Here is a 26671-nt window from a genome sequence, read left to right as displayed (position 1 = left end):
CTCTATAAATGCCCTTTGCCTCCCAGCTCTTTCCTCTATTTCCCTTGATTTTCCTCCTGTCCCACTATCAGGCTCAGTCCCCAGCAGGATTTCAGCACTTCCTTTGTTACATTTCCCTTGATCCTGCCCTACCAGGTCTCCCACACCCACGTCAACACCAATTTGGATCACTTGTTCCCTTGTCCCTGGGTTTGTTAACACCTCTACCCTTCCCCCCACCTCCCTCTCTACCTAACTTTTAAACCACCAAAACTTAAACCTTTCTGATGCAGAATCTGGAGCTCTGGTGGGGGTAGTGGGTTTCATGTGGGGCTCGCTAACCACAGGGTCAGAAGTTCAAACCTACCAGTGAGCTACTCCTCCAGGGAAAGGTGAAGCTCTCTGCTCAGGTTAACATTTACAGTTTTGGAAGCCATGGGGCAGTTCTCCTCTGTCCTGGAGAATGAATGCGTGGGATCCACTTGGGGGGTTGTGGAATTTGAGAGACGGTGTGGGCATCTGGAGGCTTCAATTGAGGACCCATCACGATTCATTAGGAGTAATTTATTTCTCTCCTCCTGAACCACACAGTATTTGTAGTTAGAATTTTGACCTTGTACGTCCATTAACTCTAAAATATGGACGGTCACCTTTCTGGGCTAGGCCCACAAAGAGGCTTCCCCATCTTTGGAGCTCCTGCTGAGCCCAACCCACTTGCCAACTCCGGTAGGTGCTTCATCACTCGAGGTATGGAAGACTCTTTAGGGTCCTCCGTCCGCCCAGGTTCCCCAGGCTTTATACAGGTCACCTCTGGAGGGGGGAGCAGCACACAGGGTCACCGAAGAAAAGACTGGTGTCTGAATGGGGGGAGGAGTCACCTCCGGGCGAGTGTCCCGTTTACAGTCCCTCATTGAAAGAGCTCTAGTGTCCGAGAAAGTCAGTGTCCAGCTATGGTTTTCAAGCTCCCTGGCCCAGTGTCTGCTTAGTGGGTGCGACTGTTGACAGGTCTCCACAGAGGTGGGCTCCCAGTTATCACATGACCTTTCCCAAGTGGCACGCTGAATCCCATCAAGAATGACGTGTAGTGGCCAGGGTTGAGAGCTCTATTACCAAAAAAGCTCGCTTTCTAGGGTCCCCACTTGGTTTTCAGTTCTTTCAATGGTTCATTTCTTTTCATGGTTGAGTAAGACTCCTCTATTGTGAGCGTAAATGCCACCTGGAGTTGAAGCCTGGCTCTGGAGCCCATGTTATGTAACCCCCGAGATGTTCCAGCTATCATATCTCCAGCAGTTATCCCTAGTCCTCTCTCGGAGAAGACTTCCCTGGGAGGGGGCATCGCAATGCTGAAAGGGAGAGGACTCTGACCTCAAAGCCTGCGGCTGGCGGAGCCCCCAGGCTTGTCCCAGAAGGGCAATGAGACGTATGGGCGGAGAAAGCGCTTGGTGACAGCGCAGCTGCCACAGGAGTGTGTCCAGCAGAAACTGCACAGCTTGGGAAGACAGTGTCTCCACCCCAGTAGGCTTCCACTGAGCTCCAGGACCCCGGGACGGGGCAGAGGCAGCAGCTTCTGGCAGTGCTGCCCAGCAAGAGCCAGGAAGCTCCCTGGCCCCGATGACCGGGCGAGGCTTCACCCGTAAGGGGCCTTTCCGTGACACCCCCGAGGCCAAAGCTGCACTTTCCAAAGTCTAATCACTTCCACTAGGCTTTCCTGATGTTTATCCCACATCCTTCCTACCACAAGAGGAAGCCATCTCCCTTGTCTTACTAATAATCGCCCTGGTAAGCAGCCCTGGTGGCATAGTGGGCACTGAGCTGCTAAGCACAAGGGCAGTGGTTTGAATCCACCAACCACCCTGGAAAGGAACACAGCTGTGAGCTCCCACGAAGATTTACACCGAAAGGGCAGTCTGACCCTGCCTGGGGGCGTGAGTCCGAGTGGATTTGATGGCAGTGAGTCTGGCTTTAGAATCAGTGTGCAGTGGTATGGGCCGCACAGACTGGAGGCCCCGACTTGCTGGTGGTGTGACCTCAGTAAGTGACTTGGCTCTGTTCCTTCAGTATCATTGGTGAAATGGAGACAGTATGAGACTGGCCGCAGTGTTCACCAGGACACGTACAGACTGCGTGGTGTGCCAAGTCATCGTGTGGAACCCCTCGGTCATTTGCATGTGCTATAGCTTAACTGTTGAGGACTTAAGCGAGTTTTTTATTAACCCCTTTGTCCCTTGAGAGATAAAAGTGATATTCTGACAGGTTTCTGGATTTATAAATACTAGAAAAACACCAAAAAACCTCCAACGTAAATGTACTTGGCTCAACAAACCCCAGTCTTCTTCAAACACCACTCTTGGGGACAGTGGACACAGAAGGAACGGCTGCAGCTGCACGTGGAGCGAAGAGGACACTCCATTCGGGTCGTTTGATCCCCTCGTTGCCCCACTGGTGGGCACTGTGGTTTCTTGTATCAGAACATTCAAGGTTAGTAGAGGGATCTACTCATGAAATTCGCTTTCCTTGGAAAAGGCAAACCAGTCCGTTCAAAATTTGTAACACTGTCAGGGCCTGAGAGCAGAAAGAGCCCCATCCCTGCAGACTACAGGCCTGGCCTCCTGGACAGGTTTCCGCAGCGAGCCCTGGCCTCGGGTGGAGCACCGCCACGGGCCCTGGGAAAGCGGCAGTGCGGAAAGACACGCGGACAGAGACGAAGGAGACGTTCTGATTATTCTTTTTTTTTAATCTTCAAAGTTTTCTGCCATGAGACAGGAATGCATGATAGAAATGGCTCAACATCTTCACATGAAACACTTGGATTCATTTTCATTCACAAGTTTTTTTTCTAAAACACCTACAATTTCATAATTCCACCCACTTCCAACCAGAATCACAGATTTAATTGACCACTGAACAGTAGTTGCCAGCAACAGCGCGGGAACGCTTCCAGCATATTCGTAGTGTCCTTGAAACGACCCCCAAGAGGGTCAGTCTCACTGTACTTGGCAATGGAGGGTGACTGATGTCCCCAGGAGACTCCCTCCTTACCACGGAGCGGTAGGTCTCCCGCAGACACGTAAAGAAAGGCTTGCTCTTCACCTAGAATACTCATTCATCTGAGTTCTTTCTTGCAGGGATCAGGACGCGCTGACTTGGAGCACTGCCCATTGCCTGATCCGGCCCTGTGCCCTTTCGGGACTGCACGGACGGACGGACACCGTGACACAGACGGACCGCTTGGATTCTACATCTCTTCGTTTGAAGAGGACTACTTTTTGAACAGTTGTAAACGAAAGGGAAAAGATATACATGGACATATATCTACAAAGAGAGAGAAATACACTGATTATGTTCAATGTGGGGCATAGCTTCGTCTATATGGATACACACAACATAGAGTAAGAGTATCCACGCACACTGTCACACACCCCCGCACCCTATTACATACAGCGTGTGGAGAGAAAGGTGGTAAGTATGGAGTTCACTGGAGTTGCTATATTACCAAATGATGATGAAATACCTGATTTGCACTTCTCCTGAGAAAATACTAGAGGGAATGACAGTTCGGGTGCACTTTGGAATGGCACAATCACGTAAACACTTGCAAACTTAAGACTTCGGAACTCAAAACCAAAATTTCTAAACATGATCCGACCAAAAATTCAAACAATACAGCACGTTAAAAAGTAAGTCAAAACAGAAGTGTTTTATATTAAAAGTATAAACAGACAGAAAATACAGAATCATCGGTACTTTTTTTAAAGGTAGGAAATATGTACGTAAGAAAAATAAGTCATCTGACCAAATTAGAAAAAACAAACAGCTTTCCAATGCACAATCAGACAAGCATTGCTCCAAAGGCAGAGGACAGGCCGCATGAGAAAGGCAAGGCTGGGGACATGCCGTCTGAGGGGAAATCACCTCACACAGCGAGTCTGCTGCACGTGCAGTGTGGGAGGGGGGTGACGACAGCTGATCACACTTCTGTAAAAGAAGACCGGCAATTTGTGGAGTATCTTACCCCTCAGATATCATAAAACTGTATAGAAAATGCTATCCAAACCAATGAATTTCAAGCACCAAGGCAATTATTTAAACTTACTGTATTTTGGTTTCTCTTATTGTTGAGGGGGTAAACTAGGACGAAGGCTAAAGTAAAATTAGCCAGGTAATTACAGCGTCGTTTTAGAGGCACGCGGTTTTCCCCTTCCGTTCACCTGAATGCCCAACACTGGACGATGTTGAGGCCAGTCGAGGAATCCCTGGAGAAATCCACGAAGTCTGAGTATCACTGGTTACTATACATTAAAGCTCTGTAACCCACCAATACTTAGTTGGCGGAGGAAACAGCTGCACTGAGAGAGGCCGGGTGTCCTTGTAACTGGGAAGAGGCAGCACCTAAACAGTAACTAGCAAGCACCCCTGGGCCTTCCCCAGCAGGGCAGGGAAACAACGAAGGCAACACGACCGCCGGCGAATACTGGCGGTTCTCTGCATGAAAGCGCCTCCTGCAAACACCTGGGGCAGGAGGAGACAGACCGCAGTAAGAGCACTTTCCCCCTTGTTCTTTTTCTGCACTGGGGGGAGGAGAGTAGCAGAGTCGGAGCCAGTGAGCAAGCGGCAGTATTCGGGAGGCCTCTGGCTGCTCCTGAGGAAACGTGTCGGATGACGCGGGGCCATTTGTTCCAGTACGGACATCTCAGCACTCACTCACCATGTCTGAGACACCGGGGATGCTTCAGTCTTTTCCTCCGATTGAGAGACCGACTGCACTTGAGACTGAAAAGAAGACTACTGAAGGAGACAATGTGGAAAGCAGAAATCACAATCTAAAGTGGTCCTCCATCACTTCCCAGCCTGCGCTCACGGCACTCCATCAGGGAACCACATGCAGCTGAAGTCACGGGGCTAGGACAGGGGAAGGGGCGGCTGGCCTTGAGGGTCCTGGGGGTGTGTGGCCTTGCTCTGGCTCCTCGCTTGTCTCTGGGGGTGGCTCTTCAGGGACAGGCTCACCAAGGTCTTCGCTGCCCCCTTCGCTCTGCTCTTCGCTCGGCTCCACAGTCTGTTCTAGGCTGATCTCCGGGAGCACAGGGGGGTTGCTTATCTCACTCTCTGCTTCCACAGCTGCCACCGCTGTTTCCTTTAGGGTTTGGGGAGGAGGTGGTGTGAGGCTGTCAAACTGCAGGACGCCCTCGGTGGAAGAGGCAGGGGCTTTGGTTAGAGCAGTGTCGGCTACAATCTCATTCTGAGGCAAAGGTAACTTTTCCACGAGTTTCCACTGAATGATGCTCATGTCTTTCCCACCAGTTGAAATGAGGTGGCTGTCGTTATGGGTAAAGCTGACATTGGTGACATGGCTGCTGTGGGCACTGTACTTGTGGCTGGGAGCCTACAGAAGTGAATCAGACAAAGGCAAATTATTCTTGGCAAGCCTGCTTACTGCAAGGGAGGCGACTAGTCAGGGGAGGTAATCCAGCTTGTGAAACAGGTGGTTCAAACAAAAGTTACAAGTCACCGAATCCAAGGAATAAAGCTAGAGGAAATCTCCTTTTAACGCCTATTCATATAGGTGAAAAAACAAAACAACCAAACTACCAAGGCAAGCCTTTCCCGAACATCATGGTAATACTAGTCATAGCTATGAACGATTCCATCAGGACAGCTGGATTGGCAGGGTGACAGCACATTTGGGAAACACCTCTGGTATGATGAGGGTGACTGTATAGAGATTAAGAAAGGTATTTTTAAATACCTAGGAGGAATTCAGGGAGCCCTGGTGGTACAGTGCTGGCAGCACCTGAGTCCCCAGCCGCTTCGTGGGAGAAAGATGAGGCAGTCGGCTTCCTGGAAGGCTCATGGACCTGACCCTGCCGGCTAGTTCTACCTTGTTCTTTAAGGGGGCTGAGTCAGAACCAACCAGACTGCCATGGGCTTGAAAGGAGAGGAGCAACTCAGGACTGCCAATCAAACACCACCGCTCAGTCTGCAAAAAGGACGAAGACATCCCCAGGTGCCACTTCATAGCGGACTTCTCACCTGTAAGGAGGACCAGACTATGGCGACAGGCATGCCCCACTCTTCCGCCCCTTCTCTGGGCCTTACAGGCTCTGAGGGTGCAATCCAGGATCCCAGATACTTTGCACTTTCTCACCACTGGCATAAAATGGTCCCAAACAAAAGGCCCTATACCACACTAAACCAAGAAACCCTAACCTGCTGACACCGAGTTGATTCTGACTCAAGGCAACTCTATGGAGTCCCCGAGTCAGTACGTCTTTACAGGAGCAATCAGCAGCCAGTCAGCCGGCAGTCCAACGATGACCCCAGCGCACCGCCAGGGCTCCTGAAACACTCATATCCAACCTCTCTGCCACGGAGCAACCCTACAGAACAGGGTAGAACTGCCCCTGTGATTTCCGACACTAACTCTTTACAGGAGTGGAAACCCTCATCTTTCTCCCATGCGGCACCTGGTGCTTTTGAACTGCGGACCTTGACGGCCCCTCCTGTAACACTAGTCTCTACTAGCTGAACTTACCTTTGGTTTGGAGCAAGGGTACTGAAACAGATGAACTTTGCAAAAGTCGTCGGCGACAGCTATGACCTTTCTGTTGTGGGCTCGCACCAGTGCGTTGATGTCTGTCCCATCGGAGCCTTCTGGCCAGACACCTTTGAGACAGAAATATGGGGCGTAGAACAACAGTAGCCCGAAACCCTGGGCCGCTGTGCTTCAGAGCTTGAAGAGGGTCCCTGCTTGTCCACGCCCATCGCTGTCCTTCATTCTAATGGCCTCTGTCCACGCTACAATATAACCACTGATACAATTAGACCAATGTGACCTCAAGTCAGAAAATGACTGGCCAGGAGACATTATTTTCATTTCAGTGTGACTCGACAACCTCTATAAGCTCTTCTTTTAAAGTTTCTACTTGGAGGGGAAATCACACTCTTTAAAAAAATTTTTTTTATTGGAGGCTCTTCAGCTCTTATCACAATCCATCCACCCATCATGTCAAGCACATCTGTGCATATGCTTCCCTCAGCAATTTCAAAATATTTTCTTTCTACCTGAACCCTTGGTATCAGCTCATTTCCCCCTTCCCCACCCCTATGAACCCTTGATAATTTATAAATTAATTTTTTTCATGTCTTACAATGACTGATGTCTCCCTTCACCAATTTTCTATTGTGCATCCACCTGGGAAGGGATTATGGGTAGATCATTGTGATCAGTTCCTCCTTTCTCCCCACACCTTCCCCTGACCCTCTTGGTATCGATACTCTTATAAGTGGTCCTGAAGGGTTTATCTGTCCTGGAGTCCCTGTTTCCAGGTCTTATCTGTACCAGTGCACATGCTCTGGTCTAGCCGGATTTGTAAGGTAGAATTGGGGTCATGAACGTGGGTGGGGGGTGGGGAGAGGAAGCATCAAAGATCTAGAGGAAAGATGTATGTTTTGTAGATGCTATACTACACACCCTGACCCTTGTGACCCTTCTGTAAGGGGATGTCCAACTGTCTACAGATGGGCTTTGGGTCTCCACTCCACACTCCCCCTCATAAAACAGACCTGGAACTATTTGTCAGCTTTTCTTTTTCTGTCGTTTTTGTTTGGCTGTCTTGTTTTTGAGATTACTGTCTCGGCACGTGTATCTAGATAAAAGGTGGGATAAACTGAGGAAAATTCACACAAATGGTCACTGCTTTCTTCCCAAAGAACCTCCAAGAGCGTCTTTCTTGAGTTGCGCACAGGCCGTCTACGGTGGAGGATGTCTGCCCATAGAACGCTCCTGGAAACACTTATATTCAAAGCTAAGGCAGAACCGGTTTATGACGAGTTGCCGGACACCGTGTCCAGACCCCGTCAGAGGAGGCTAAAGCTGTGGGCAGTTGCAAGCTGAGGCGTCCATCTCCTGTGGCGGAGTCTTCTAGAACAACTAACCTTGTGGTCAATTTGCTGAAAGCAAGTCAAGCTATTTCTTAATGGACAGCTTGTAAGGCTGCTCTGCACCCCAACAGATTCAACAGCAGTGGGTTCTGGTTTAAATGAATAGATGTATTGGCTGCTGCCTTGGTTTCACCCCCAAATTATGCAATGTCTTGTTAATGGATTAGTCAAGATTATTTTGTTTCTTCGGTTTTTCTACCTCTATAGCAAGGTGCTTAGAACAATTACCACTAAGGTATTACTTTTCTAATATCCATGCATAAAGAAATTGTCAGATATATGATCAGATTGAACAGAAAAGTGGGTGAAGGGAGACAGAATTCGGTGCAAGACATGAAAAAATAGTAAGTTATAAATTATCAAGGGTTCATGAGGGATGAGGGGGGAGGGAATGAGCTGATACGAAGGACTCAAGTAGAAAGAAAATGTTTTGAGAATGATGATGGCAACATATGTACAGATGTGCTTGACACAATGTATGGATTGTGATAAGAGCTATAAGAGCCCCCAGTAAAATTATTTTTTTTTAAAATTCTAGGCAGGGAACTATTCTGTGACAGTCCCACCAAATGTCTGTCACACTGGATGCCTGGTCCTTACCGAAGACGTGGAAGCCCAGCACGCAGGTGTACGTCGTCCAATCAATGTCTTTACACTCGGACCGGTTCCTGATTAGTTTGCAGTTATTTAAAATGTCCCCTGAAAATTTAAAAACAGTAAGTATTATCACACGGACTGTGTACAAATGTATCTGAAAGTGCAACTCAATTCAAACTAGGCATGCCTACTTGAATTATAATCCCCACACTGGAAACACTACGACTTTCAAAGAGGAAATGCAGTGTTTACTTTTTGCACAACTATAAGTTGACTGAAGTTGCCTTTTTTATTCTCTAAACACACACACACACACACCCATCCATTATAAACTCCGCTTTGCCTCTAAGACAGCTGTTAAATGCAAAGACATTCAGCGTCAATTTCAACAAGTAATTTCTTCCTGCTATACGTGCCTGCCGTTGTTTTGCTCGAGCAGGGCGCCACCTTCGAGATTCTCATTACTTCTCTCAGAGCAGCGCACACGTAAGCAGGTTAGAGAGGCCCCGGCATAGGCTCTCGGTATCATTCAAACCCCCTGGAGCCTGTTCAAGAGTGCCCCTGACAGACCGCTCGGATCACTGGCCAGCACCCATACTTACAGTACAGTATCTCATAGTCTCCTGAGTTGGACATTATATACTGGTTGTCTGGGGACCAATCCAGGTGTGTGATATAGCTGGAATGTCCCTAGGGAATAACAGACCAATTGTTAAAAAGCACCGAAGAGTTTAGTGTGACAAATACTAGTTAGGTAATGCCGTTTCTTGAGCACCCATTTGTCTGAAAATCCTATGGGCTAGAGAGCACTATTTCAGCCTCTAGAACCAACCCAGCCCCCTAGCAGGTCCTTTGTTCTTTCTTGCTCCACCTGATAGGTGGAGTTCGGGCAGGAGTCCAGAACTACAGGGTCCTGAGCATGATGCTAACGAGCATGAAGCACTCTGGGAGGAGCCAGCTGGCCTTGCCACTTGGGTACCAGCAACAAGCACTTACTACCTCCTGTGCCAGGAAAAAGTCTCTTAACCTTGTGTCTTAGAGGGCTGAGGACCCTGCCACAGATAGACACAGGTCTCATTTCAAGCTCTAGGGTCCATCAGAGTGACTGTGCGTTAGAGAACTTGAGAACGAAGTATTAGCTCCAGGAGGCGTACGCAGAGCACTTTTCCTAGGCTCCCTCCTGGCACGGCTCAGGGCCTGAGGAATACGCCACGTTTACTGGGACTCATGAGTGTCTTAGAAAATCTCATCTCTTCCGAGAGTGTTCTAGGGGGCACTCCTTCATGACAGCCAGGCGCCTACAAAGATTCCTTTCACTGGAAGACAGTACTTCTCTGCACAGGTTTAACCAACACGGTGGGATCACAACCCAAACCCACACTACAGAATGCTGCACTTTGTTGACCTCCACAGACATTTCATATAAATTCACCCCAACCAGCGGAGTCTGCTATTTGCTTTTATCTCGTATGGCTTGTGTTGAATCACAGATTTAATTTCTATGGTACTTTTTGAATTATTAGTTTTATTGAGGTAGTAAAGTCGTGTCCCTTAGGTAGGGTTGTGATGAGTTACACAAGCTACTCTTATTACTCTGGTACCCTCTGAAGCCTAACTCGGCGCACATTTAAATGAACTAAAGTTCGGTGGGCTTCAGAACTCTGAGGCCTCCTGAAATTGTTGAGCGAGTAGGAGAAATGGTTGGGGCTCACGTGGGGACAGAAGGACACACACCAATCTAACCAGAAGAACAGATGCTCAAAGCCACAAAGAGCCAGGTGGTTGAGAGAGTGTCTGGGTATGGCGGGAGACAGGGCTTACAAAGCTGCTTTCCTTAGGACCCAGGAGCTGATGAATGGTGTGTGGAGAAGAGCGCAGCGTTCCCCTGAAAGCAGCACTTAGCGACACTGTCTGGGTCGTTGGGAAGAGTCCCTAATAGCACACCCTGAGAGCGAGGACGCACTGCACATAACAACAGGGAAAAATTCCACCCCTCCCACACAAACTTTTTGAGTATTATATTCATGCAACTCACACTTTTCCTAGACAGAGAAGGTGTTCAGAAGGTAAATCAACTAGAAGGTACTCTCAAAGAGGCCTTCTGAGTAGGAAAAGCACTCAGATTTAGAAAAGACCTTGAAGTTACCAAGACATAATGGAAAATGAAGAGAATATAGTTTGACCTGGCATGGATGTAAAAAAAATAGCCAAAAGGGGGTGTTACTGGGGGGGAGGGTTATGGTGTTTCCCTCTTAATGTCCTCTGGGGACGCCTATCACACAGACCTATGGGAGGTCTGTGCTCAGCATGGGATGAGGAGGCGGGGAGGTAATGATGTCCAACTTCACCCATTGGCAAAAGCAGTTGTGAGCAAAATCTATGTATATCTCCTTGAGAAACGGAGAAGTAGTCTTAGCTGGTACTTTGTATCGGACATATGAGCTAATATCAGACTTATGGACTTGATCTGGACTGGGCTGGGATGTTTTCTCAATATTCAACTGTTCTTGTATAAACCTTTCTTATACACACGAGTGTCTCTATGAATTTGCTTCTCTAGTCTACCCAGAATAACACACTTGCTAAAAGTGAAGAAGATTGGAAGAACTTGCTGAATATCAGATAACGGCCTTCAGTATGGATTACACTTCAGCATCAAGGGGGAAAATTCATGAACATCACAAGAAAGAGAAAATACTGGTTGTCAAGGATTAATTATACTTGGATCCATAATTAACACCCATGGAAACAGCAGTAATGAAATCAAATGATAAATTATACTGGTCAAATCTGTAAAATTCTCTTTAAAGAATTAAATAGTTTCAAGAGAGAGAGAAGGTGGGGAGGGAGGGGAAAAAGAGAAGCTGATATCAAGGGCTCAAGTAGAAATAAAATGGCAACACATGTACAAATGTGCTGGACACAACTGATGCATGGATTGTTGAACAAGCTGTAAGAGCCCCCAATAAAAAGATTTTTAAAAGTTAAAAAGTAAAGATGTCACTTTCAGGACTACGGTGCACGTGAATCACAGTGTGGGTGAGGACTGGTAAAGACGCCACGGACTGCCAGGAGCGCACACTCTGTCTTGGACGCTTCTTAGAAGCGAAGACGGTAAGACTTTGTCTTGTGTACTTTGGACACGTTCTCAAGAGCGAGCAGGCTCTGGAAAGGACGTGACGTTTGGTGAACTAGAGGGTCAGCAAAAAAGAGGCAGGGCCTCCAGGAACAGGACGGACCCAGTGACTGATGGCGGTGTGAGTACACAGGCGGTCTCCTAGTGAACACCACTTGGCGACAACCACCAACAGCTCTAGGCTGAAGTCCCCCCTTCAGTGGGATCTTTCTTGGAGATCTCTCGATAGCTACAAATCTGAATCGCTTCTCGCGTTTGGATGTATACTTCCAGTTACTAAAAGTGCGGCCCAAAGAACGCTTTCACTAGTACTTCGTAATGCTTTTTTTTAGGGCTCATCCGCCCTGTATTTCCAGTTCCTATCTGTACCAGTGTACATCCTCTGGTCTAGCCAGGCTTGCAAGGTAGGATTCATATCATGATAGCGGGGGCGGGAGGAAACATTTAGGAACTAGAGAAAAGTTGTATTTTTCATCGTTGCTACATCACCCCGACTGGCTTGTCTCCTCCCCGAGACCCCTCTGCAAGGGGATCTCCAGTGGCCTGCTAATGGGCTTTGGGTCTCTTTTTAAGTACACCACGGTAACTTTTATACACGCCCCCCCCTTCTCGGTCTGAGTTCTCTAAGGCGCTCTGGGAAAGATACACAAGAATGTGAATGAAACAGAAAGGTATTATATTGGCACTAAGTGCAGAATAAAATAATATTAATCCCTTTAGCTCAATCAGAACTTTTAAATACTTCTAAGAAAATGCACAATTATCTACAATTAGTTTTGACCTGTGCAAGCCCAGGGCTCATCCACTGACTGAGAACAGTATGTAGTAGTAAGACCTATTATGCATTGAGTATTTTCTGTATACAGAGCAGTAAGCTTGAGTACTTCGATACATCACCACATTTACATCTCATACAGCAACTTTCATGAGGCTGCCTCCATACAAGGTGAGGCCGTGAGTTACTTTTCTGAAGCCACAGAACTGAGACCTACGGAGTCAGGCTTCAAGCACAAGGCAGATGATTCTGGACCAAATGATAAGCACATAGTTTTTATGTCATGCTTTTCTGACTCATTTCTATAATACCAAAGACCAGCAGAAAGCAATTTATAAGTACTAAGTTTTGTTTCTTTAAAATACTTTTAGTGGGGGCTCTTACATCTCTAATCACAATCCATACAGTCCTCCACGGTGTCAGGCACATTTGCACATATGCCGCCATCATCATTTGCAAGCATTCCCTTCCCACTTGAGCCCCTGATATCAGCTCCCCATTTCTTCCCCCCCGCCCCTTCCCAAGAACTATGTTTAGAAAAGGAATTTTTAAGTAAGCTAGAATCTTTCTAGTACACGGTCAAACTATTTGTAGTACAAGCAGCGCTGGGGGAGAGACATACTGTGCTGAAGGCAGCAGAACTGTACAAGCTCTCAGCTCTGTCACGAGATGGGATTTTTGATATAACCTATCAAGCAGTCATTTTCAAGTCCTTTTAGCTATAAAAGCCTTCCGTCCTGTTAGGTGTTCATTGAGAAGTCTAAAGGTAAAGCAAATGAAATCTGACCCAAACCAGCTCAGCTCAACTCCCAGTTACAGGGTCTTGGCAAGAAACACACACCACCAGCACCACCACAACCAAAATCAAACCCCACTTCCGTCAATTGACTCTAACTCATAGAAAGATCTTCTGAATCCAAGCCTTTCTGCACACTTTTCTATAGCTGCAGTTACACTATCAGACTGCTTACACATGAAATACAGTATACAATCACGAATCACATAGTTTAGTCATGCCACTTTTTCTACTATTTGCTAAACATTAAGAAGATGAAACCTCTCCTGGATAGCAACAGCTCTCAACCTGCGGGTCGCAACCCCTTTGGGGGTCGAATGACCCTTCACAGGGGTCACCTGATTCATAACAGTAGCAAAATGACAGTGATGAAGCAGCAAAGAAAATAATGTTATAGTTGGGGGGTCACCACCACGTGAGGAACTGTATTGAAGGGTTGTGGCATCAGGAAGGTTGAGAACCACTGTCATGCATAATCACATCTACTGGAGAAGAAGGAAATGCGATCACTGGGGGTGAAGCAGGCCTGGAGTATGTGCTACAGAGGCGGCAGCGAGCCCGCCAGTGAGTTCCCGGGGCCAACACAGAAGGAGTGGGCAGAGCAAGGCTGCAGAAGAGGAAATAAAGGCTGCCACAGATAAAAAGGGGCTTAGCTGGCGTCATTGTACTTCTTCTATCTTCTCAGCCAGTCTGGAGTGGTTGGACTCATGAAGAGCAAACTATTTCCTGGTAGATAATTGAGGTTTAACTTCAAAGAGATGGTCCAAGACCAGTGATGGACAATAAACAAACTTGTGTGAGAAGGTAGCCTTTGCAAGTATAAAAGCAACGCTAGCAGAAAATATGCTCGTTTGCTTTATTTTTTAAAAATTATAGTTCATCAAGGGATATGTGAACAGTCATCTACAACACTTAAATACTGAGCACTGCTCCATCATCCTACTCGTAATGCTTCCAAAGGTAATGACTTGTCTCTGAGCAATGTTCTGACAACTCTGTGTTCCTGGGCCTAACTGAGTGACTAGTCTAAAATGCAAGCAGAGTTACCAAACTGGTTCAGAAAACAGGGCTTCTTCTTTGTAGACTAGAGTATTTCAGAAATAAGAAGCAAAATGAAATGCCTTCATCTTTCCAGAAACGACAGAAAAAACCAAAACCCTAATGCCATTGAGCTGACTCTGTCCCATGGCAACACGAGAGCATTTCTCCAGGGAGTTTCCAGGACTGTAACTCGTACATGGGTAAAAAGCCTTGTTTTTCTCTTGAGGTTTTGAACTGCTGACCTTGCAGTGAGCAGCTCAATGTGTGACCACTACACCACTGGAGCTCCTCCCTCCCTTCCCCATCACTGCAAAACTAGGAAATGCCTTTAAGAGTTATTCTGCATGGCACTCATTTGTTTTGTGGTTGAAGTGAGAGACTGTTGAGGAGGTCAAGGGAACTCCCAGGGCATGTGAATGGAGATGGCACCGAAAGGGCTCTGGGCTGGCTCTTCTGGCGGACATTCTCCAGGGTTCTGAACAGTGGTCAGGAATCCAGGTGGTGCAGTGGGTTTAAGTGCTGTCCTGCTACCCGCAACACATCAGTAGTTTGAGCCCATCTGCTGTTCCATGACAGAAAAATGAAGCTGTCTGCTCCTTACAGGGTTACAGCCTTCCAATCCCCGTGGGGCAGTTTCTACTCTATTCTATAGTCACCATGAGTTGGAATCAACTTGATGGCAGTTGGCATTTTCAGTTTGAAAGAGTGATCAGACGCACATCAAAGGTTGGGTTTGGTCTTTATCACCTTTGAGAATTACTGTAAATGGGCATTCTGAAGCTTGCTGGTAAGAGGGAAAGCTTGGTTGGCTGGAGGCAATTAGGAATCAGTTCCCTTACGGTTACAGTACTTGCTGTAAACTGGTAACAGATTTTATAAATAAGCTCTGGAGAGCTCAGTTGATCCATCTCTCTGAAATGGAACTTCTCTTCTCCATCTACAAAGCTGAGAACAGAGTCCTGGCCTGGAAATAATGTATCCGGCAGTCAGGGCCTAGGGACCTGCGAAGAGGGGCAGGGTCTGAATGCTTGGTTACAATTCATTAAAAGGGCATTTCCTGAAGTTCTAAGGCTTCTTATAGCTACAGTGGTCACTTAAACCTAGACCTAAAACAGGGAAGCTATTGGAAACAAGAGAAAACAGTCTGTGTATTTGGAATTCTGGGAGTTGTTACAGTTGTCCTACTTTAACAAAGCTTTTATCTTCATAATAATCCTGTAGAGTAGGAGCTATTTTTATCTCTAATACTATGAGTAGATGAAGAACTAAGAGAGGTTAATTAACTTGCTTAGGTCACAAACTACTCAGTGGCGGAGCCAGCATCAATCCACTTCTGTCTGTCCACGAGTACAGCACACAACAGGTAAGAGCAGCCAATGTGCATGAGACCAGCTGTTGGAAGCAGACAGCAAGGACAAGTAACAGTGGAAGCTAAGTATAAAAGAAAAGATAATTACAAAACCAGAGTTGCTGAGCCTTTCTTTACAGCCTCCAACAGCGCCATAAACTTTAACAGCTCCTAAAAGGGCTTTCAAACATCCTTAGGAGAAAAGTTGACTAATTGGAGAAAGCCACGTATTGGCAGACTTTCCATTTCACAGCACCCTCAAGGACCCCCTCATCACCCAGTGTCACACACTGTCCCCTTTCCTTTCTGGAGCAGCTGTACTCTCACTGCCCGGTCTCACACTGACATCTTGGAGGCCTGACATACATTAGGAAGTCTGCTCTTTGAGGGAATAGAAGAACTGGATTCATGTCCTCCATCTACCAAGAAGTCAAAGTCTACTGGAAAAAAGCACCTTCAGCTGCTAAAACGGAGTTGTTTCGTGCTTTGCGAGTTCAAGAGTCTGTCCCACCTGTAAAGTTTTATGATTCTATAAAGTTAAATCATACTGAAGACGCTACACTCATTAAGACAGGGGCTTAATAAAGAGTTGTTGTAAAAGACTGAGATAAAATAATAAAAGTTTTTTTTTTTTTAAATGTGCCCCAGAGATCTGGTGGCTTAATGGGTTATCCATTGGGTTGCTAATCACAGGTCAGTAGTTCGAAACCACCAGCTGCTTCGAGGGAAAAAGATGTCTTGGAAGCCCACAGGGGCAGTCTTACTTTGTCCGCACAGGGTTGCTATGAACTGGAATCTAGTGGATGGCAGGGAGTTTGGTTTTTGTTAGCGAGTCAACTTGAGAAACCCATGAAGTCCACGGTGGCACATTTCCTTTGCTTATGCTGCACAAGGAGGTGCGGTGTGCCAGCCTTGTCATAGCTGGTCAACTGGTCGATGGATTGGAACAGACGCTGCTAAATTACTGGATCAGGATCAACAATGGTGGTCAAGGCATACAAAAGTGTTTGGGGCAGACTTTGAGGTTGTGTATAGATCGGTTTACAAATGGGTCAGTTTCAGCCTATGGTGTCCATGTATGAGAAGCAAAAACAGCACATATAAAAGTCTCTTCCTTGAACAGTAAATAGTTTAGTTTTTTTTTGTATCTATAGTAATCAAAATATAACTCAGACCTGTTACACAAATTCTATTAATTCCCATAGAACTAATGATGTTGTGACACAGACACTTTTAAAGAATCTGTGCTACTAACTCAAATGCTCTGCTGCCCTTAAATCCATCTCCTAACACATATACCATGTCATTTTAATAGAAATAGTTTTTATTTATTGAGTACTTACTTTTAATCCTATGAAGTAGGAACCATGTTAAATCTCATTTTAGAGATGAGAAAGCTGAGGCAGATGGTTTAAGTAACTTGCCTAAGGTCACACTAACTTTTAGGTGGTGAGGCAGGAATTCAATGACTGAGGGTAAACTCTCCCCCTTCTCAGCCCCCCCGGGAAGATCATGTACAAGCTATGATCACTAAGACAGACTGAAGTGAATCATCTTCGAGCTACAGAATGTCAAGGGATGCTGGCAATAACCAGGAGCCAAGAAGAGGCAAAAACATGTCCTTAACTGGAGCCTTCAGAGGGGACCGTGGCCCTGTGGACACCTTAGTTTGGGACTTCTCGCCTCCAGAATGGAGAGAGAATAAATGAGTTGTTTTAAGTCACTAAACTGGTGGTTTTACAATAGCACTAGAAAGTGAGTACAATGAACTTTCTTTATAACATAAATAAAATTGTACTTAACACCCCCCACCCCGCCCAAAACCTTTACTACTTACAGTACACTTTCCATATCTGCTATATTTTCTTCCATTTTCTGAGACCGTGTAGAGGTAAATAAAGTTGTCGTGAGATCCTACTGCCAGGAGCGTACCATCTAGAATGAAACAGAAAAAAGTGTTGACTAAGGGTCATACCGATAGACTGACTTCTTGTTATTTAATGGACCGCACCAAAGGGCATTCTGCATACGGTGTTTGACCGGTACTTGGTGCAGTGAAGGGCTTTCCATTCCCAGCCGAAGCAGACTTCAGAGACAAGTGGCCGTTTGGCCACGGCATGATCCTTTCTTGGAGATGCTCCCAGAACTGGGGCTCCAACCTCAGTTCCTTGTTCGCTAAAAAGAAGTCCCTGGCGTCCGAAGCAAGCTAACAGGCACATTCACCTGTGAGGAGGGCGAGCACACGGAGAGTCCAGGGTACAATGCTTTTCTCAGCAGAGCACAGACGACCTTCCCAACGAGAGGGGCCGGCTTCTCCTGGGCAGAGATTTCAGTTTTTCTGGTCTCCTCCACTATACCTGCCACAGTACTAACTAAGCAGGCAACAGTCACTTAAGGCCCACTGGTTTTTAACAAACCCACTGCATTAAATCAATCCCAACTCACTACAACCCTCTTTCAAGGTCGAAGGTTTGCAATCATGGTGGAAGCAGACAGCCACCAGGGCCGCTGGGGATTACCCTGCCGACCGTGTAGTTAGCGGCCCAACGTCCAACCAGCAGCAACACCAGGATCCCTGTTTGCTGCCAGAGCACTCAATCACTTCCCTGCAAGATAACCGCCGCCAGGTTTATAGTTTGCAGCAAATACTTCTCTATCCTGGGATCCTACTTAAAAAAAAAAATTAGACTATACATACTAACTCCAAGGAAGAAATATGTCAATAAAAACCATATTACTAGGAAGGGAAAACAGAATGCTTTTGTGGAGACTTAATTAACATCTCAAACAAAGTACAAATAATTCAAACAAAACTAAAATGAATTTATTAAATTCTTATCATAAATTGCTAAGCATTTCCTCTAATATATCAAAACTATGAAACAGCTAACAACAGGGCAAACAGATTCTAAAGACCTATGACAGTGTGTCCGTGTTCAATTCTAAGACAGTCTCTTGTTCGAGGAGCACTGGTGACAGTGGTTGGGGAGGAGCTGCTAAGCACTGGGTCAGAAGCCCCTCGAGAGAAAGCCGAGGCTTTTCTCTGCCCGTGAAGAGTCAGTCTTGGAAACGCACAGGGCGGTTCCACCCCGGCCTGTCCGGTCACTTGCTGGCAGGTGGAATTGACCTGCGCAGTGAGTTGGTTACATTCTCACCCACAGAGGTAACCTTGCTAAGCCAAAGCACTCTCAGCTAGTACCAGTCAAGCCCCTGAGGCGGCGTGCTTAAAAAGGAAGTGTTTGATTATAGGGTACCCTGCTTTTAATTGCCACTGCCGTTGTAACACTTGGTTCTATCTACACGGGTATTTGCCTGATGATTTAGAATGTTGTGCAACTTTAGCAGTTTCTTGCAACAGACTTTAATTTGATGTTGGTAGAATACTTAAGAAGTCTACAGAGATGAGCCGAAAACTAGGGAGCCAGCTCTATCAAAGCAGGACTGTGCACTGGCAGGGGCGTGCTGTGTGTGCTGGGGCAGCTGCCTACCTGTTGTGTAGCGCATCACAGAGAGCTGCTCATTCCCGTCAGTGTGGATGGAAACGAGGTCCCGGGTTTCTGCGTCCAGAACAAACCACCTGTTAAGAAGTAAAAACCAGAGGTTTCTTTTCAGACATTAGCATTTAGGGGGCAGGGATGGTGGTGGAGCTTTCTTAGTTAACAATTTTAATCGTCCTTGAGTAGGATAAAGGATCCTTGGTGGCACAATGATTAAGCACTCAGCTGGTGGTCTAAACCCAGCAGCTGTTCCATGGGACACAAGGTGGCAGTCAGCTTCCATTCGGATTTACTGCCTCGGAAACCCTATGGAGCAGTTCTACTCTGTCCTCAGGGTCGTTGCGAGTGGGTTTGAGGAGCATGTTCTTCTCTTCTCATGAAGGATGCATTTATTTGAAAAAATGTCAGCCGTCAAAGAAACACACTCAGAAGGGCTGAGGCCCACGCTCGACCCTCTCTAGGTAGGCACCGAATGCCAGCAGGGTGTCTCTGCTAGGTTTGACAACACAGCAAAGAAGAAGAAACTGAAGATTACATTACCGCTTGGGAAAAGGAAATGAGCCAACTGAAACAAAGGACAAGTGCCAACCTGAGAGATGGTGACTAGACAGAGTAAAGGAAGGCATGGAAGGAAGGAATGAAGCAGACACAGAAAAACCTCCAGCAGGCTTTTAGGACACGGCTGGACACTGAGTGAAAGCAGTATAGGAAGTTCAGGCAGGAGGAGAGGCAGGTGTACAGCTCCAGGGCCGGAAGAAGGGACATTAGGAACAGCATGGCCCATTCATTTGATATGGCTTCACAGGCACCAGCAGGGGGCACTCTGCCTCCACAGTATTTCCAACACTTGACATTCTTAGAAAAGGATAGCTTTTCATTCAGAGAAAACCCAGCACCACCACCACCAAGCAGCCTCACATCATTCAAATGCCTCCTGGGAGGTAAAACAGTGAGATTTAAATGCAACTTCAATACAATTATTGAATGAATGTTATTAGACCTATTTCTAAGAGTCCTGAGAGGAAGGAACGAGAGCTTCAAAAGAGCCCAATGAGGTGCAAGGTATAAAGCAAGGACAGAGCTGCGACTGGACAGCGTCAGGAAGGCTGGACAGTAAGAAGACCGGTTACAGACTGCCTAGGGTCAATTCCTTCCAAACTCAGATCCAAACCCACTGACCTGAGTCAACAGGACACAGAAGAACTGCCCCCCAGGTTTCCCAAGACTAAAATCTGGGGAAAAGATAAGCAGGCAGCCTCATCTTTCTCCCAAGTACCAGCTGGTGGGCATCAATAGCTGACCCCACTCCACCACCAGGGGTCCTTTCTCGACTCCGATCAGGCAAGACATAGACGTTGTAGCCATGGTAAATGGCAAGCTTTACCAGGAGTTAGTGAACAGCAGTGCAGTATGTGGGAAGAAATGGTTGCAATGGAGAGAATTTTCTGGGAAAAGATTAGGAAAAAAACCCACCATTATTTTAATCTCATACCAGGATAGGACAAGAGCAGCACGTTTTATTTTTAATTATTCAGAGGGAAATAAGATCACCACTAAAATAAACCAATAAAGGAATATTATTTCAATTTTATAGGGATATGGGGATATAATTCATATCAGGAGACAACTTCTAGATTAAAATCATATTAGTTAGGAACAGTGTTTGAACGAGAGAGAGAAACGAGTTATAGTACCTACTATGTTCCAGTGTTTTCAGGGTAGGAAATGAAAGGATAAAGATCCTGGATGCTACCCATCAATGAAATTCATCTCTAAGCTTGTTTATGAGTGAATTCTTGTGACCTGTGCACTGAAATATCTAGGCAGGTAACAATTTATAAATCCTGTCACCTACTTGGGTAAGAGGGAATTCTGGTGGTATAGTGATTACGAATTGGGCTGCTAACTACAAGGTCTGCTGTTTGAAACCATCAGTTGGCTCCACGGGAAAAAGATGAGGCTTTTCGACAATATCAGAAACCAACAGTGGTCGTTCTATCCTGCCCCATTGGGTCGCTATGAGTTGGCATCTATTGGATGGCAGTGAGGCTTTTTTAAAAATTTTACTCAGGTTAGAGAAATTAACTTCTATAAGAGAATACCTGTGTTTAATGGCCAATTGGCACTCTGAAGACATATGCTGCAGATTTATTGATGATTTCCATTTCAAGGGGTACTTACAAAACACAGTTTATTATGATTAGGCAATACCTTTAGATTATAGGTTTCATCCAAGGATGTAATTCAGTAATGAATTTCTCGGACTTCCATTGTGAAACTGCCCTGGGCCCAGAACCACAGGGCTGGTGTGAAGTGAAATGAACTGTGTCTTCAGAGTAAGGAGACACTCCGAGTGAACAGACACAGTGAAAGCAAAAGGAGATGGGGCACCACTCTGCAGGGACGTGGTCTCCATTTTTACTGAGTTACGTAAACCTCGTAGGAGCCCTGGTGGCCTATAGGTTATGTGTTGGGCTGTGATTTGCAAGGTCCACAATTCGAAACCAACCAGCCACTCCAGGGAGAAATATGCAGCTAAGAACTCCCATAAACTGTCACAGTTTTGGAAACTCACAGGGGCAGTTCTACCCAGTCCCACAGGGTTGCTGTGAGTTGGCACTGACTCGAGGGTAAGCAGTGATGGAAACGACTTCAACCTGAGGCATTTAAAAAGGATCATCACTTTGTAATTTGGAGAAGCTACAACTGATAAGGTTGTAAAGATTGCTTCCAAGTCAGTTTAGTCTTTGGGGGGAAATGGCACACATCTTATCTTTTTGGAAACTCCCTTTAAAAAATATCAAAAGAGAATGTTTAAGATGTGAAGTAATCTAAAACTCTTAGTCATTCACTGGTTAGAGAGAATAGCTATCAAAAAGGAAAACCACTGCCAGTTTTTCTAATTCCTCATGATATATTTAACATGAATTGTACTTTTGGCAAGTAGTTTTTTAGCGATCATTTAATCACCTTGTCATTAAAAACATCTATCTTTCACATAGACCCCAATTTGAAGCCCCACCTTTTTGACTTTGTGGTCTACGTTCTACCTTCAGAAAAGACTTTTAGGCTCACAACCTGTCACTAGCAATGGTATGGAGAAGACAACAATCTTTAGCAAGTTGATTTTCTAGAAATAAATATTAAGTATTTAATTTGTTCAGCTGTATTTAATTCTAGCCTGGAGGATCTACAAGAAGGCCTCCTGGTGCTGAGGGATAAGCATTTGGCTGCTAACCACAATGTCAGCGGTAAAACCCACCGGCTGCTCTGCTGGAGAAAGACGTGCTGTCAGCTCCCGTACAGAGTCATAATCTTGCAAGCCCTACGGAGGATCACTGTGAACTGGAACATACTTGACTGCAGTGGGAAGAGCACATACAATACAACCAAGTTTCTGCTTCATGGTAACTTGCGATCATTGTTGTTAGTTGCTATGGGGTCCATCAGACTCAAGGAGACACAGAGCACAAGATGCTTCCCGGAGTTTTCAAGGCTGTGGCTGTTTGGAAGTAGATTGCCAGACCTGACTTCTAAGGTACCTCTGAGTTTGAACTGACAACTTTTTGTCAGTAGGCTAGCACTTAGCCACCGTGTACCTAGGGACTCCTATTACTAAGCCACTACTATGAAATGCCTTTCATTATTTTTATGTAGTATCTGATTAGGCTGTCATCCACATGGAGGATACCATGTCTATTTCTTGGACTGCTCATTGCATCCACTGCAGTACTTTGCATGTGCAGGCGCACCACAGTAGTTGTTCAATGAAGGAGAGACAGAATAAGGAAGAACCCAGGTAGACTCGACTGACTGGGCTCAAAGACATGGTGTACTCTTGAAAATAAACTCATATTAAGTTAATATTAAAAGTGATTCCCTTCTAGTTAGATGTCTTTGACATTTCCCCTATTAAACAGAAGGAACATTTCTTAGATTCAGAATCTTTATAGTCACGGTACATAAAGCCAATACTTAGTTTCTGTCCTATTTTATTTCACATTCTAGTTGTGGCAGGTAATAATTTTCTATTTATACTAGAGGGAAAAATGTCCTTTAAAAAAAAAAAAGTCCTTTTCAAAGCTTTCGCCTGAATTTTACAAGAAGACACAGTAACATGCATGAAGATGGGAAACGCTGGGCCCAGCTGGAGGCCTGGTCCTAGTTCTGGCTTTGCCCTGCTCAATGCTGGCTTGTCCAAGGTTAGAGTGACCATGAAAACCCTGAGTTCAGCGGAGTCCATTGAAGGCACGCAGGCAGGCCCGGATTCCGTGGCTCCAAGTCTAAACCTGCATTCAACTCTTTACCTGCTCACCCACTAGTTATTAATCTTCTCAGCTTGTTTCTTGTCAGAGCTGCACGGGCACTATCACTGTGGACCAGAAACTGCAGGGTTTCTTTGAAGTCTCCCCCTGGCCTGCCTACTCCCCTTACCACCCTTAGGTTCTATAATATAGTCTATCCAGGGGCGGCTACAGCACGGAAGGCACTCGATGAAATGACCTGACACAGCAGCTGCAACCATGGACTGGAGCGCAGGCCTGGGTGGTGTTTCACTGCGTTGTGCACAAGGTCCCTATGGGTCGGAACCTACTCGATGGCACCCAAGAGCAACATAAGATTAGTATGTTTCTCTCTTTTAACACCATCTTGTTTTAGAAATAGAAATAAGTACACAGTTCTGGATAAACCGTGAAGATGTAACCGATGATTTCTATCTCAGGAGCCGGGAGGCACAGGGGGCTACACGTTGGGCTCCTAATTGCCAGGCCAGCAGTTTGGCCCACCAGCCGCTCCTCGGGAGGAAGGAGCGGCTTCCTGCTCCCCTAATGCAGTCTCGTCTTGGAAACCCACAGGGGCCCCATCAGTCAGAATGGACTCAATGGCAGGGAGTTTGACTGCATTTCCATTTTTTATCTATTTGTATGAATTATATCTTCATTTTAACGGAAAACATACTTTCCTTATAAGAAATTCTTCATGCAAATATGCCAAAGCTAGATGAACTCTAAGAAACTACAGACTAATCTCCCCTTATGCACAAAGAATAAAAAAAAAAAATCCCTCAACAAAATACTAGCAAGCAGAATCCAGGAACAAAGAAAAAGTTTATACACGGTGACTAAGTAAGATTCATCCCAGGAATGCAAGGCTGACTGACTTCCCGAAAGTCAATTCATGTAATACACCATCTCAACAGAATAAAGGACAAAAATCTACGATCATCTCAAAAGAAATGCACTTGACAAAATCCAACATCCTTTCTTGATTATAAACCCTTATCTGACTAGAAGTTGAAGGAAACGTCCTCAATTACAAAGGAATTACTGAGAAACTGACAACTACCACTACACTGCACTAAGGCATATGTATGGCTCTCGGTCATACCAAGTTATCGACCATGCTGTGAAGAGTGGGAATTCCAAAATACTCGATCGTGCCCATGCAGAGCCTGAATGCACATTAACAGGCAGGGATCTGAGCAGAACAAAAGGAGGGGTGTTGCGTGGTTTGAAATCAGGGACAGTGTGCCCCAGAGCTGTACCCTTTCACCACAGTTACTCGATAGGTATTCCAAGCAAATAATCCGAGAAGACGGATGAAGAACTAGGCATCAGATTGGAGAGGGCTCAATGACAACCTACAATATGCAGACAACACAACCTTGCTTACTGAAAGGGAGAGAACTTGAAACACTTACTGATGAAGATCAAAGACTATTGCCTTTAATGTGGATCACAACTTAGCGTAAAATAAACAAAAATCCTCAATTGGTCCAATAAGCAACATCATTATAAACGTAGAAAAGGTTGATGCTGCCAAGGATTTCATTTCACTGGGATCCACAAGCAACACACAGGAAGCAATAGTGAACAAAATCAGATGAAGTGCGGCGGCGGAGGGTGGGGGGTGGGGATGGTGCAAATCTTTTCTGAAAGCCTTTCTTGAAGTGTTGAAAAGCAAGGATGTCATTTTGAGGACTAAGGTGCACCTGACCCAAGTCATAGAATTTTCAATTGCCTCATGTGCATGTGAGAGCTAGACAACCAAAATGGAAGACCAGTGCTGGTGAAGCATACAGGATATCCCACAGACCACCAGAGGAATGAACAAATCTATCTGGGAAGAAGTACAGCCAAAATGATCCTTGAAAGCAGGGCTGGCAAGACTTTGTCTCACAAACTTTGGACATGTTATTAGAAGGGACCAGTCCCTGGGCCAGCCTCACAACTGCTCCTGTTTGAGGCCAATGATGTATCAAACTACCTGAAGGTCTATTTTCTGCTGATCCTCTGCCAAGCACGATGTCTTTATACACAGGGTCGCTATTAATGGGAACTGATTTGATGGTGCCTAACAACAACATTATGCTAAATAGTGAAAACTGACTATTTCCCCCCTAAGCTTGGGAAAAGCCAAGGATGCCCATTCTTATCACTTGGACTTAACATTTTACTGAAGGTTCTAGCCAGGAAAATCAGGCAAGAAAAATAAATAAAAGCATCCCAGATTGGAGAGGAGAAAGTAAGATAATCTTTACTGGAAAATTACATGATCTTATATATAGATTGTTCTAAGGAATACAATAAAAATCATTGGAATGAATAAATGAGTTCAGCAAAGTTGCAGGACACAAAAATCAACTATATTTCAATATACCCTTTGCAATAAACATTTCAAAATGAAATTAATAAAATGATTCCGTCTATACTAGCATAAAAAAGATGCGCCTTCTTAGCACCTAAGGCAGCAGTAGGCAGTAGGATCAAAGAGAATAATTTGTGTGTTTACTCAGTGTAAGATGTACTCTGAAAACTCCAAGACACTGTTAAAGAAATTGAGTATATAAATAAAAGGGAAAACACCCCATGTTCAAGAATTTAGAAAGGTAATATTAAAATAGTAACATTCCCCAAACTGTTTATAGATTCAATAGAATTCCCTCTCAGAATTCCAGCTGCCTTCTTTATAGAAATCCACAAATTCTCTTAAAATTCATGTGGAATCAAGAGATTAGAATAGCAAAAATCAATACTGAAGAACAAGGTTGGAGGACTCACACACTTCCTGTTGTCAAGACTGTCAGCAAAGCTACAGTAATCAGGTCTGGTACTGGCATAAGGTCAGACATACTGATCAGCTGGAACAATGACAGGTCAAATATAAGTCCATATATATCATATGGGCATGTACGGCATGTTGATTTTTGACAAGGATGTTAAGACAGTCCAACAGGGAAAAGAATAGCCTTTTCAAAAAAAATGGGGCAATTAGATGTGTGTGTGCAAAAAAAAAAAAGAGGTTGAACCCCTACCTCACAGCTATAAAAGAAAGTTAAAATGGGCTAGAGATCTATATACACGAGAATTTCAACACTCTTAATGACAACACAGAGCCTAAGAATAAATCTCTAAGATAGCGAGTTTCTTAGCTAAGCTGACAAAAGAAATAACAAAAAGCAACACCATCAAAAAGGGAACTTTCGTGTTGTGCTGATACCACCAAGAAAGTAAAAATGAGAGAAAACATTTATGATCATATACCTGAGAGGGATTTGTACGTA

General features: G+C 45.3%; 1 protein-coding gene across 1 annotated transcript in view; it reads right to left on the bottom strand.

Annotated features, from left to right (window-relative positions):
• Positions 1-4107: 4107 nt before the first annotated feature.
• The window catches only part of EML4 (EMAP like 4), a 92116-nt gene continuing 69552 nt past the window's right edge, over positions 4108-26671 (bottom strand). The window contains 7 exon segments of the mRNA XM_045285715.1: positions 4108-4938; positions 4940-5359; positions 6509-6639; positions 8518-8616; positions 9117-9204; positions 17448-17545; positions 19099-19187. Coding sequence (XP_045141650.1) covers positions 4879-4938; positions 4940-5359; positions 6509-6639; positions 8518-8616; positions 9117-9204; positions 17448-17545; positions 19099-19187 — 985 coding nt within the window. The 3' untranslated portion in view covers positions 4108-4878.

This window comes from Echinops telfairi, unplaced genomic scaffold (genome assembly GCF_000313985.2).
Source record: "Echinops telfairi isolate 266 unplaced genomic scaffold, ASM31398v2 ScPeMD7_7475;HRSCAF=8513, whole genome shotgun sequence".
Taxonomy (NCBI): Eukaryota; Metazoa; Chordata; class Mammalia; order Afrosoricida; family Tenrecidae; genus Echinops; species Echinops telfairi.
This window is presented reverse-complemented; position numbering and strand designations above follow the sequence as displayed.